Raw genomic sequence first — 14931 nt, 5'->3', positions numbered from 1 at the left:
ATGAACTGTCATTCTGAAGATGATTTGTGAGACACTGAGCTTTCCACTGGATATCTGCCAATGTAGCATTAATCTGAACAGCTGTATAGAAATATTAATCCTATAGCATAGATGTATACATGCACAAGATGTAAACAGGACCTGCATTGTTTTGTAGGGGAATCTCTTGATCAAGGCCTGATAATCAGCATGCACAGCATGTATAACAAAGACAAAACAAGCTTTTCCCTTGATGAAAACCCTTTGAATTTCAAGTAGGTAAAGAATGAAAGTGATAAATGTTTCTAGGTATGTTTTGCATATTTTACATATATAGCACATTCAGCCTGACCAGAAGGCAACCTTAGATGATGCCTAGGGCCTGGAACTACTAGGAAGATCCACCACCGAGGAATACTACTCAGCCTGACACTGATTTGCAGTTGCTGCATGTGTTTTACTTTATATAGTTCAACAATCTTATTTTGACACTGCTTTTTAATATCCTTTGATGTCAGGAGATCTCTCATCTAACACAATATTGGAAGATTGTGGAGTGTGATGAAGACTGGGGACGGATATGAAGCATTGAAGTCATGAAATGGTCTATTTCTCCTATGGAGGCTTTATCTGCCTCTGCAGGTCGGCATACGAAATGCACCGAGTACATCGCTTTCTGGACATAAACAGACTTGTGTGTAGATGTATGAACCTTCTAAAAAAGGAAATGTGGAGATGTTGTACATAGCAACCAGATTCTAGTTGTCCTTTATAGAATACATTCTAGAAATTGACAGCTAGAATCTGATTGGTTGCTATGGGCAATATCTTCACAAATTTGACAAATCTAACCCTTCATCCCGCTGTTTCGACCCACTAAAATGTATTGTACAATTATATGTACAACACTTATTCTCCATATATTACAATTCTTAAAAGCATTCTCTGTGTCTAAATACACCTGTATCCTGCACTCCACCTGTCCCTCTGCTCGCCTAACCCCTCTCATTCTTATTGTTTGGTTAATATTTTTTATACATTAATATATATATTGCTTGCATTGATTTTATCAATGTATGAGATCACTGTAATGATTGCTTTTCTCTTGAACACTGTGAAAACGCAATAAAAACAAGGGCCTCACTTATAAAGAGCAAAATAGACAAGGCAAAACGCAAATTCCTTCTTAGTAATGCTCTACGCCTTTAAATGCGCAAGTACGCATATATCGCCACAAAGAGCATAGGATCACAGAGCAAGTCAGTGACGTCTGCACAAGAGCGGAAGTTTGCACTGGCTGATGGGAGAAGCTGGCGGAGAGAGGGTATTCCTTACAAAGTACAAAATAGACTTGTAGGTCCGCCAAGGTTTAGTGCCATGCAAAAACAAGAATTTCATGTGTGAAGCAAAAAAATTAGCTAAAGGGACAAGAGGGTGCATTATTAGAGGTGTTCCATGCTAGGGGCACTGCCATTTCTACTCTGCAAAGGAACTAACCAAGATAGGAGGCTTATTGCAGCGATAGAAAGGATTCTCTCGCTGCAATTTAATATTACTGACTAGCAGAGGCAAGGCCAACCTTACCGCTGCCTCGGGCCAGTGCGGTAGCATATGTGCAGTGGCACAGGAAGCCCAAATCTAGTCTTTCAGTTCCACATTCTATTAAACAAATTATTTTAAAAAGTTGCAAAAAGTAGGATTTTTTCCCATATATTTAGTTCATGAAAAAATGCTTTATTTCAATAATGAAGAATTTTTACAGTTGCAGAGCCACTGCAATCTCCATCCCGAAATGTAAATACTGATAGGACAAGAGCGGAGATACATAGTTTCCCCTCTGCATGGAGAAGACTTCACCAGAGAGCCCTGGCAGAAGCTGGTAATCGCACAACACATAAGTGACACCTTTCACTATATATATATATATATATATATATATACATATATATATATATATATATATACACACACATACATACATATATATATATATATATATATATATGTAGTCTTTAAATATCTCCCAACTCGACACCTCTGTTCTGCACAAGATCTGCGTCTCTCTTCCACTCTCGTCACATTCTCGGTTACAGGACTTTTTTCGGCCTGCACCCACCTTGTGGAATTCCCTCCCTTGCACAGTAAGACTTTCCTCTAGTCTTCAAGCCTTCACTCATTCTCTGAAAACCCACCTCTTCAGACAAGCTTATAATATTCCTCAACCACCATCTTAATTTCCCTAGATTACCCCATTACCACCCTCTATACAGCTAACACAGGACAACAACCCTCTGACCAACATTACTTTGTAACTGATCATATGGCCCACTCATCACTTTTTACCCTTGCATTCTAGCTGGTCCAATATGCAATTTGATGTAGCATGTGCCCTTGTGTGTCAGACTCCCATTGTCCCATAGATTGTAAATATATATATATATATATTATATACACTTCTCAGAAGAAGTGAAAATGCATATTGGAGACTTAAAACTGCAGATTATGCAAAAGAAAAAATCAGTCTAAGTATCTGTTTTTCTCTGGCCTGGTATTAATTTGTACAGCCATTAAACTAATAATTATATGACAGAGGTAATAAAGGAGCACTTTGCGCTGAGTGAGACCTGACCATGACTGTCTAAAACCAGAGGATACAACAAAGGCCACGTGTTGATTTGGGATATTATCCATACATTTGGAGAGCTCAATTTTATATTTATTTTCTGCTTTCAAAATAAACTGGAATAACAGCTGTCTAACAGCAGAACACAGATTATCTAGATAGGATTTGGCGTAGTTCTGGGATATCATAGATGGTTACAGTCACAGTACTTGGTAACTGCCAGATCTGACACGATCATGAAATGCGGTTTCTAGTGGAACTACAAGCCCCATCATACCCTGCCAGTCCCTGGCTCAGTAGCTACAGGCTGCCCACCTCTCATGCAGAGCGACCAGTAGTAGTAGTTGTTGTAGTACAGATAGTAGTTAAAACAGAAGAATCTAGGGTATAGTGCAAAGTCATCCCAGGATAGGTTTACCCGTTTATAGGATGACGAATAATAGATGGCAGTGGGCACAAGATACAGTTTGCCAATAGATTTGGCATAGAAATATACGAAGAGAGACTTCGTTATGTAGAGGATGATGAGTTCTATTAGGAAATTATTTTACCTCTGGACAGAACAGACAACGGCTCCGGGTAGAATTCTGCCCTCTATCAATGGGTGAAGAATTTTCCAGGCTATGTAACATTTAGCGTTAGAAAGCCGGTGTCTGTTTTAAGGAATGGTGGTGGTGAAGGGAAGAGTCCAAGGGGATTCGTTAGGATAAGCGTTCCACAGTCCTGGTTAAGGATACTATTCTATTCTTTTCATTTTATGATCTGCTGTGTCTATATTTTGGTGTATGTCTCCCCCATTTATTTTATTATGTCCTTTATTGCGACATGGCTGCTGTGCTATTGTATTGCTTTCTTGAAAAGTTCACTTTAAAAACCATTAAAAAAAATAGTTACAAAACAATACTTAAAATAATAAAGTTATTTCTGTTTTCATATGCTAGAAGTTGTACAGATCAGTTCCTGCTAACGGCACCATGTGAAAATAGATATAAAAGTCAGGATGACAGGAATTTTATTAGGCATAATACATCATCACGCTGACAAGAGATTGCACATGCTGGGGTATGCTGATTACGTGGTGAGCAGGGGGGGGAAACATAATACACAATAATCCTGGTAGGATTTCTGTGCATTGAGAAGTATGTTGTGATTGAATCTTTTATGACTATTCATATTCTTACGTTTGGTAGTCTGCAGCTATAAAATCAGCAAGACATAGCAGATAACTTAAACAAAAAAAAGGAATTCAAAGCTGATTTTTGTACAATTAATATAACAGAACTGATGTAGGAGATATTTTAAGAAGAGAATAAGGTACACCTCATGGAAAACCGAGAGGGGGATAGGGAAGAGAGAGGGAGAAAAATAGATTGCATGGAGGGAATAGAGAGACAGGGAGAGGAGGAGAGGAAGGGAGGAAGGGAGAGTGTGTATGTGGAAGGGATAGAGAGACAGGGAGAGGAGGAGAGGAAGGGAGAGTGTGTATGTGGAAGGGATAGAGAGACAGGGAGAGGAGGAGAGGAAGGGAGAGTGTGTATGTGGAAGGGATAGAGAGACAGGGAGAGGAGGAGAGGAAGGGAGAGTGTGTATGTGGAAGGGATAGAGAGACAGGGAGAGGAGGAGAGGAAGGGAGAGTGTGTATGTGGAAGGGATAGAGAGACAGGGAGAGGAGGAGAGGAAGGGAGAGTGTGTATGTGGAAGGGATAGAGAGACAGGGAGAGGAGGAGAGGAAGGGAGAGTGTCTATGTGGAAGGGATAGAGAGACAGGGAGATGAGGAGAGGAAGGGAGAGTGTATGTGGAAGGGATAGAGAGACAGGGAGAGGAGGAGAGGAAGGGAGAGTGTCTATGTGGAAGGGATAGAGAGACAGGGAGAGGAGGAGAGGAAGGGAGAGTGTGTATGTGGAAGGGATAGAGAGACAGGGAGAGGAGGACAGGAAGGGAGAGTGTGTATGTGGAAGGGATAGAGAGACAGGGAGAGGAGGAGAGGAAGGGAGAGTGTCTATGTGGAAGGGATAGAGAGACAGGGAGATGAGGAGAGGAAGGGAGAGTGTATGTGGAAGGGATAGAGAGACAGGGAGAGGAGGAGAGGAAGGGAGAGTGTATGTGGAAGGGATAGAGAGACAGGGAGAGGAGGAGAGGAAGGGAGAGTGTGTATGTGGAAGGGATAAAGATACAGGGAGAGGAAGGGCGAGTGTCTATGTGGAAGGGATAAAGAGACAGGGAGAGGAGGAGAGGAAGGGAGAGTGTATGTGGAAGGGATAGAGAGACAGGGAGAGGAGGAGAGGAAGGGAGAGTGTGTATGTGGAAGGGATAAAGATACAGGGAGAGGAAGGGAGAGTGTCTATGTGGAAGGGATAAAGAGACAGGGAGAGGAGGAGAGGAAGGGAGGAAGGGAGAGTGTGTATGTGGAAGGGATAGAGAGACAGGGAGAGGAGGAGAGGAAGGGAGAGTGTGTATGTGGAAGGGATAAAGATACAGGGAGAGGAATGTGGAAGAGATAAAGAGACAGGGAGAGGAGGAGAGGAAGGGAGGAAGGGAGAGTGTGTATGTGGAAGGGATAGAGAGACAGGGAGAGGAAGGAAGTGAGAGGAAGGGAATGTGAGTGTGTAAGGGAATAAGAGACAATGAGAGGAGGAGAGGAAGGGAGTGAGAGGAAGGGATAAAGAGACAGGGAGAGGAGGAGAGGAAGGGCGAGTGTCTATGTGGAAGGGATAGAGAGACAGGGAGATGAGGAGAGGAAGGGAGAGTGTGTATGTGGAAGGGATAGAGAGACAGGGAGTGGAGGAGAGGAAGGGAGAGTGTGTATGTGGAAGGGATAAAGATACAGGGAGAGTGTCTATGTGGAAGGGATAAAGAGACAGGGACAGGAGGAGAGGAAGGGAGGAAGGGAGAGTGTGTATGTGGAAGGGATAGAGAGACAGGGAGAGGAGGAGAGGAAGGGAGAGTGTGTATGTGGAAGGGATAAAGATACAGGGAGAGGAATGTGGAAGAGATAAAGAGACAGGGAGAGGAGGAGAGGAAGGGAGGAAGGGAGAGTGTGTATGTGGAAGGGATAGAGAGACAGGGAGAGGAAGGAAGTGAGAGGAAGGGAATGTGAGTGTGTAAGGGAATAAGAGACAATGAGAGGAGGAGAGGAAGGGAGTGAGAGGAAGGGATAAAGATACAGGGAGAGGAGGAGAGGAAGGGAGTGTGTGTGGAAGGGATAAAGAGACAGGGAGAGAAGGACAGTAAGAGAGAGTGAGTGTGTGGAAGGAAAAGAGAGGAAGGGAGAGTGTGTGTGAAAGGGATAAAGAAACAGGGAGAGAGGAGAGGAAGGGAGAGTGTGCATGTAAGGAATAGAGAGACAGGAAGAGGAAGGGAGTGAGAGGAATGGAGACTGTGTGTGAAAGGAAGAGAGAGACAGTAGGAGGAGAGAAAGAGTGTGAGTAAAGGAGAGTGAGTGCATGTGTTGAAGGTGAACTGAAGAAGAAAGTGAGAGAGTTTACTCATATACTATATCAATGTCCGAATGTTGCTTCAAAGGTGAGATAGAGTCAAATTAAACTGGGTATTTGTGTGTCTATGTGTGTCATAAATGTGTGTCTATGCAAAATTACCATACAAAACACATCACTGGATGCCCATGTAAAAAAAATTACTGTTAAATTGAATACTGTCATTTTGTCAGGGGTTGACACACTCCTATAATGAATGTACAGTAAAAGAAGGCAGACAAAAGCCTGTTTGAAAAATGACACAGACTCCCTGTATATATGACTGCACATAAGCAATAAAGAGGATTAATAAATGATCAGTGATAAGTGATGTGCTGTTTTGAGGTGTACGGCTGAAAGGCCGCTCTATTAAAAATGCAATGCATCCACATCTGACTCCTGATGTCCTATCTCTCTACAGACACATAGCTCCAGGCCTTTGTTTGTCCATATAAAATCACTTGACTACTAAGCAGGTAAATCAAAGACACTTTAATAAAAACACTTTACAGTCTATGCTGGAAACTGGAGGATGCACCATCTGGGCAACATAATCCAAAGCAGAAAAGGAAATTGAACCAACGGTTTGCTTTGCTTCTACTTAGAAAACACATTTTTAACCCATGCGCTGCTTGTAGAGTCGTATCACGAGGACAGACAAGGAGATCACTATTGTTCTATAGGAGTCCTGCTTATTCCTCCATTGGAGGGTTTTACATTTCACCGAATACTACAGTATTCATTTCACGCATGTCAAGAGAAATTGTTTTACACTGGTCTGTCCACATATTAGAACCGTTCATTGATTATTTCTCAGGTAACTCTACTGTCCCTATTATTTCACTTCTGACTTCCATTGTGTGATACATATCTCTCATAGAATCACATTTACAGTCTTTCCACAATAAACACCACAGCATATATTTACTAAACTGCTGGATTGAAAAAGTGGAGATGTTGCCTATAGCAACCAGATTCTAGCTGTCATTTATTTAGTACATTCTACAAAATGACAGCTAGAATCTGATTGGTTGCTATAGGCAACATCTCCACTTCTTCAAAGCCATAGTTTAGTAAATATACCCCCACATGTTTTATCACCAGCCTCTGAAAATGTATTTATTCCCAACAGCATTATTTTAAACCTGGGAAGGTACAACAATTAATTTTCCATCTAATTATTCCCTATTGTTAGTGAACCATCAAGTGCCACTAGAAAAATTGAAGGATCTATGCTACCTGGACCATAAGTGACCTAGTGCCAAGTCCATAAAGATGGAGAAGAGATAATTTAAACAACTAGATTGCTGTGAAACACAACAGCACCAATCAAACAATGCCATATTAACACTGTTCACTTGTATATGAAAGCCACATGCTTATATGGACCAGATGCCATTTATAAAAATGAACCCTCTTTCTCAGTGAATGTGGCAATCACCAGGCCTGGACCAGCAATATGGGCCTATCTGGCAATTTACAGAATAGCTGATGTGACGGAGATAGTAGAGTGAGCTTGACTAGGCTCACTATGTTATATTTGTATGTTTAGTGGTTGTTGAACCTCTTATACATTTCTACCATTCAGAATAAAGTCTCAAATTTTAGATTAGACTAAAAAATTGAGCGAAATTCAAGCCAGTTTAATCTCATCTGTGCTTAATGGCTACACAGTATAGTACATTTAATGGCGAACTTCGAGCACAGTTATGTTCGCTGCAAAATTGTTAAAGATACAATAAAATGTACTATTTAACCTCGGGCAACATTTTATAGTTCTTTTTAACATCTTTGAAGATCCAAAACCATGGATGTGAGCCACAATTGCGAACTTCAAACCATGGAAAACCGATTGAGATTCGCTGCTTTAGCTGTTGAACCAGACTGAACCAAGTTTGGGGTTCTTCGAATCAGGCAAATTAACCTAATTCCGCTGAACTTACTTAAGCACCTGTAGCCTCAGTCAGCATCAAAGCCTTGCTTTAAATAGTATAGTTCTGAGCCACAACACACTCTGCACTTAGCTCCTGGATCGATGGTGGCATCAATAAAAAGGGGGGGCATGCGCTAATGTTGGCTGGTGTGCTTTATAGATCAGCTTCTTGTCCCAGCCCAGCCCTGATGTTCTAGCCACATAATTGTATCACCTTATATCTACATAGCTTTACAAACATATTGTGAAATCTGGCCATTGAGAGATTTGCATTCCTAGTTCAACAGCTGCAATCCCAACATTCTCCTTTTATAAAACCCTCTTTAACAAGAGCAGTTACTGACATGTATCACGAAACATTCCAACGATTAAGGAACAAGCAGAAAGATAAACACAAAGCCATAGACCTTACATTTCTGTAATTGTCTCGGGGAGGTTGGTGGGAATCTCAGTTAAACCTTTTCCTCGACAGTCCACAATGTTATTGCTGCAGGTACAGGCAGCCGGGCAGTACAAGACACTACAGGAAGACACCATGAACGACTGCTGACCTGTCATTCAAATTGAGAGAACGCATTATTGTATTATAATTGTCCATTAAGCTCATACCATTATGTTGAATTGAAAAGAGAACATATAAAACTGTTGAACGTTTCTTGTGTGGTTTACACAGCAAGGAAAAATACAAAAAAAAAAAAGAACAAGGAAAAGAACGACTGCATATATGCATGTTAACAAACAAAGCCGATTAAGCCTGCCTGAATTGTGTAAGGTAAAAGCAGATTTACAGTTAGAAAAAAAATAAAAAAAAAAGACTTGCCTTCATCCTCATCTGAAAGATATGTACAAAGAAAATAAACACAGTCAATGTCAAAATAAGGAAGTTCTTACATTTAAAGTAATCCTTGCAACAAAGGCATTTCCCAGTTTTTAATATAAAACAAAATTAAAGTCCTAAATAAAGCACGCTTTTCATGTACATAAGAATAAAGTTCTCAACGTGCTGTATGTGTACTCTATGTCTACTTCAGAAAGAGTCACGGGTTTCTGCTACCTGCTAAATTTACCTTCCTAATGTGGCAAACGATGAAGCGAAAGTAGAGAAAACTTGATGAAATAGGATTCATACTGCCTAATTATCTGTATTTCCTTAGTACTTTACACTAGTTTGGAAACATTTGTCAATGGGAGGTTTGGTGTAGGACGGCAACCAAACCATTATACTTCTTTACCTTCAAAATATTCATTATTTTGTATTATTTTATGAAAATTTAAGTACTATTACCAGTATGTTCATGCATTCTATTGCACCTGGTCTAGTACAGTTATTTTATTTGGATATTCTGATACAATAATTTATGATCCTTTCCCAATGATTGTCCAAATTAAACCTCTCCTCCATCCCCTACTGGTCCCTCTCCTTCCGATGTAGTTGGACATTTATATGCCTTACCACATGTTATATGTTGGAATAGTTTGTCAATTTGTTTATTAAAAAAAGATGTATAAAAAAGAAGTACAAACTACATACACTATCACTACCCATATGTACAAACTGTACAGCATTAATATAAAGGAATGTTCGCCTTTAGGGTAAGTAGAGACGTCGGTGGTCTACGCTAAGCTACGTCCAGTGCCTGCCTGATGTGAGCACTCAGAGTGCAGACTAACAGTGATCTTTATATATCATTATACTGAGCACCATCCATGCTGCCTTCCCCACCTGATGAGAACCTTGTAATTCAGACATACCCCAAACCCTCAGCTTTGGAGGGTTTATACACAAAAGTATCCTCGCTCTATGCTGTAAACTGATTAAAATCTGGCGATGATGGTCATGGGAAACGATAAGGTAAAGACATTCAAGAGACACAAGATAAAAGACATAAGCTTTCATTCTCATTGTAAAATAAAGGGACGGCCACTTGTGACTCATGAATGACACATTACATGCTTACCGCTGCATACGAATTCCCGCTTCTGAACTTCGGCTACGTTGTGTCCTCTCAGGTGACTAGGCCCCATGCACTGAGTGTACAGGCCGACGCGGGGCCTCTGTCGCAGCCAGTCCGATAACCAGGCCAGGTTGCAATCACAGTACAAGTTATTGGAGTGAAGTCGGCTGTGTGAGAGAAAAAAAAATATGCACAAGAAGTTAATGCATACAAAATACTAAACAAAAAAAGATCACACAAATTACTATATATATTCCTTTTTTCAGACCTCACAATGTCCACGAGATAAAAAGCTATCCCGAAATCCCGACTACTTTTGCTTTTTTTTTTTTTTTTTTTCCTTGTTTACTAATTTGTAGCAAATCCTTTCAAAAGTAATTTAATTTTCGGGATGGAAATAACCCCCTGTGTTTGCCAACATAAAAAGCAATCTCCGCGGCTCCGTCATTAACCCTTTACAGTTGGATAAGAAGACATACAAGGGGTTGAAAACAGTTGTGGAATTCTGCAGCTAAAAAGCTGAACAAAAGCCGGGTTAAATATAAAAAAGACAAAACACGTCTCAAGTAAATTGCTCTATAGGGGGAGCACACTGACAGCAAGAGTGAAAAAAGACCCATAAAAGATTTGGCTCCCAATTAGAAATATCACTAAGTCTTGCTTTATTAGTCTCTATAGAAACTGCCTGCAAAATCCTTTTAACAGGTCACATTCATTTTCTACTGAACAAGGCAGAAAAATAATTCAATATAAAACATCCCCTTGTATCCTTTTTCTGATTTCCTCTCTTTTTGTTTAATCAAAGAAAGGGGGATTAGTTGCTGTTGGCCCCTGAGGACCCATGCTCAAAGCAGCTGGCGAAATTAAAAGATGTAAATGACAGGACAAAGAGTAATGAAGTTTGTTACTGTGACATGAGCAGAGGCCGATACAAGATCATGGCCAAACTCCAAGTGGCAAAGCATGTTAACAAAGTAACAATACAACACACACATATTTAGTAATGATATGAAGAACTACATGTATGGTTTCTAAGTTACAAAGAAGAATGGGCTATAAGGTACCTCCTTTTTTTTTTAGCTAATGCTCTCAGTCCTAACTAAGAAACTGTAATGGATATTAAAAAACACAACTGTGTCTCCAGGGCTAATTTCGTGTTACGGATATTGTCAGAGGCAGTTCGGTTTAATTAGGTCTGCCTGCAGTACAGCCATAAAAGTGTAAAGATTTCCTATTCATCATAAGTGACAGCCAATCAAAGCCTGTCTATGTTCTTCAATGAAATGTGACCTAGCTAATATGTCAATGCAATCATCACTTACTTATTCGGAAAGTAAGTCTCGTACAGGATGCCGATGACAGAACAGGAACCAAGGATTTTATAATGATGCCGAACATTTTAGGTGTACATTTAGGGCAACGTCTACCAAATAGGCAACTTTCTAGGGCAGCAGATAATAGATTTTATGTTATTTAACTAGATGCTTTGTTTTTCATTTACTTTGCTCTTTTAAGATTCGGTGTTGGATAAAGCGGCACAATCGTTTAAGTGATTGTCCCGACCCCCACCCTCAATTTCTTCATTCATTTTTAAATTAGTGGCTTTAAAATATATGCATTGCGCCATTATAAGAACGAAGGGTCCTACATAATTAACATTAAAGGGCAGATACAATTAGCCTCGTTGTTTTGAAGAACACCACAGACGCGGGATTTGACAGAAAATCTCCGTTGATTTTTTCTCGCGGCTCAGAGAGCTGCAAGCACAAATCAGCGGAGATAATGCGCAGCCACGTTGTTCTAAAGAACTAAAGAAATCTGCCCCTTAGAGGGAAAGTGATTTTTGAGGGGATAAGGGGATAAATATTACAACAAATTATTGGTCAAAAAGAAAGCCTTACATTCCAATTCTGGGGGTCATCTACCTGTACCCGAGACCTGAATACCAGGTAATAAAGCAATGATAGAAATGCCAATACATGGAATTTGAATGCATTTTAAAGTAGCATGATTTACCCTGTTCTGTTTCAGAGTAACACACACACACACACACACACACACACACACACAAGAGACCCATTAATAAGACTGCACTTACAAAATGCGAAGTTTTGGCATGTGGTTGAAGCTTGCCACTGAAAGCCGAGTGATGTTGTTATTGTTGAGGGTGCTGAAAAACATGAAAGAGATGAAGTTACATCACTAAAGGCAACAACGGTATTTGTAATACGGCTATATTTTCTTCTTTGACAGCCTAAAGTTTATTGCTTGAAAAATCTGTTCAACATGTTCTCCTGTCCCCATTGTATATAACTGTGCACAGCAACCATATTAATTGCAATAACCTTTAACTAAAGATATCATTGGATTAACCGGAAACATTTTAAAGTCTGCATTGAGTTTCCCACAGGTTTATTTAATGTGCTGTTAATGAAAACTGTAGTTGGACAGCCAGTTAATACAGTGCTTGGTAACAGCGTGCCGTGAAGGCATTCTAGAAATGCATTGTGGGAATGGCGAGTCAAGAAAGGGTAAAGAAACACTATCGCAACCTAAATATACATTATGCCCTACACTAAGCTTACCGTGTCAATGGTGTCTCAATCGCCAGCCTACAATTTCAGGACAAAAGCGCAAGTGTCTATGTTTTCTTTTATTTTAGGCAAGGATAATATTTATTTAAAATTATTAATTTTATAAAACCTGAATCGCTTGAGGATGATATAACAAATTAAACCTCTCCAGGTTCCACCTTATTCTTTGGTTTCCTATATAGTGAGAAAATGTTTTCTCATTCAAAAATATGCTGTAGGAAACTTATTGCCATTCAAGTGCTTCGTACATCCCAATATGTTTCGGTCTAGATTTGCTGGAATAAAATAAAAAAAATTTCCCAAAATAAAAAAGGTACAATCTTTTTTTGATCAAACATAAAAAGAAACCAAACCAGCATAAAAAATAAACATCTTTTTATAAAATAAATTATACTTTCAGGTATCAATGGCTAATGCACGACTGCTAACAATATTACTAAAATCTATGGTGTAATAAAAGACATTAATAATAGACATTAGAGTGCTTACAACAAGAAAATGCTTTTTCACATTTACTATTCTTTAACATATTCAAATTTTCAGTATCTTGTCTACTTTACAACTAAGACTGCCCAACCCAATCTTTGAGAAGCTATGTAAAAAGACATAAAGCAGTATAAAGACCAAATAATGTAATGTAGCAAGTCGAATACAACGAGCAGCATTCAAAACCGTTAAACATTAAAGAGAAATTGCTGTCAACATAATACCATACCAAAAGGCAAAAAAGAGCTAAAATAATTATGATCCTAGGAGTATATGAAGCCCTTGCAAACTTGCCTTAAGATGAAGTCTGAATTCTGTTTTGGCTTCTTACTAGGAGGGTGATGGAGAAAGGAGCTTCAACGAGCCACCTGGCTACTGAACCAGAGAAGCGCATTGTGCGAGACAAATGTGGCTTCTGCTTATCAAGGGTGGACTTGCCCTTCCTAATTTCTAGACTATTCCAATCTTCATCTGCTTTAACAAGGCCCCTCCCACTAACGTCAGCAGAATTTTACTAGAGTCGCAGCGGGTATGGGTGTGGGAACCATAAATCCCAGAATTTATACTCAGCTGCCAAGTCGGAAAAATGTTACCCGAGCCTCTGCGCAAGCCTTGTCTTGGCGGATGAACCAGGGTGACTTTGTAGAAATGGGTCTGCCACTTGGTTAACGGCAAACTCATTTAAAAAATGTTCTAAATGTATCTAACCGGCCTTAAAATGTGAGATGAAGTAATGGAAGATTTTGTCATTTTCAAGATTTTCAAATACACAAAGTATTTTATTTGAAATATTTTTATTCTAAATAGCTTTTATTATTATAATATATATTTTTATGATGCATAAGGATGAGTGTTAGGGTTGTTGGGAGAGGGCAACTACATGGGCATTTCAGCAAAGCCATAAAAACAAAGAAGAGCCAATCCAAAAATTAAATCGCAAATTCTGATATTGTGTTACATATGTTTAAGAATTTTAAGTGAAAGTAAAAAAGCAAAACAAAAAAAAAAGCAGAAAACTGTCCTAATTGAAAAGACCAGTAAGCTTTGTGCAGTAATAAATGTCTGACAAGATAAAATTACATTGCATCACTCAATGTCCTAAAAGTTCACAATGACATGTTTTCTTGCCAGGCTGGGAAAATTGATAAAAATGCAACAAAACTTGAGTACCATGTATCAAGCATCAGAAATAGGGCGTGCTGTGCTTGAAGTTAACATTTTAGAAGGCACTTTTATGCATTTATTAATGTTTAAATAGTGCAGATAGGTAAGAATTGTATCACATTTATATTAGCTGTTGTGTTTTACCACACAGGCTTTATACTGTTACAGGGAACAGAATACTGCATAAATATAAATAACTAATAAAATTAATTAAAAACATCTATATGCTAGCACAAAAAATAGTTGAACAGATGGATAAAAGCAGGACAGTCAGAGCTGAGAAATTCAGCTTTTAGCAAAGGGCACGTTTAGTCCTTTGACTCTACAGTACAAAGAACGTCAGGCCGCCATATTGGACACGCCCTATAGACATCTTTTCAGTCACATCGGAATGTCTGAGTTTCTAAAGCTTGTAACCTTCGTAAGTTGAGCAGATCCTAGGTTAACCTTCACATGTGACATCAAGTGTGAGAAAACAATGGAGTTTACGTCTTCCACACCCGATCTGACAAGTGAGCGAGAGGTGAACTCAGATCCAATGAGGTTGCGGAAATTACAGGCTTTATTAATCCCTTATGACTCGGCCCTTACAAACTACAGCTCTTTCAGCCACGTATTTCACCATAACGATGAAATAACAGTATTTAAATTAATTTAACAGATGCAAATAATTTACTGTACTTTAAAATAACAAATATGTTAATGAGTTACTCTTTTGTTTTT

General features: G+C 39.3%; 1 protein-coding gene across 7 annotated transcripts in view; it reads right to left on the bottom strand.

Annotated features, from left to right (window-relative positions):
• The window catches only part of SLIT2 (slit guidance ligand 2), a 216233-nt gene that overhangs the window by 51151 nt on the left and 150151 nt on the right, over positions 1 to 14931 (bottom strand). For all 7 annotated transcript variants that reach the window (XM_075194722.1, XM_075194716.1, XM_075194717.1 and 4 more), the window contains exons 7-9: positions 12063 to 12134; positions 9968 to 10131; positions 8422 to 8560 (exon numbers count right to left, since the gene is read on the bottom strand). In XM_075194722.1, the coding sequence (XP_075050823.1) occupies positions 8422 to 8560; positions 9968 to 10131; positions 12063 to 12134 (375 nt within the window). The remainder of the gene's footprint in view (positions 1 to 8421; positions 8561 to 9967; positions 10132 to 12062; positions 12135 to 14931) is intronic.

The sequence above is a fragment of the Mixophyes fleayi genome, chromosome 1 (assembly GCF_038048845.1).
Source record: "Mixophyes fleayi isolate aMixFle1 chromosome 1, aMixFle1.hap1, whole genome shotgun sequence".
Lineage (NCBI taxonomy): Eukaryota > Metazoa > Chordata > Amphibia > Anura > Limnodynastidae > Mixophyes > Mixophyes fleayi.
This window is presented reverse-complemented; position numbering and strand designations above follow the sequence as displayed.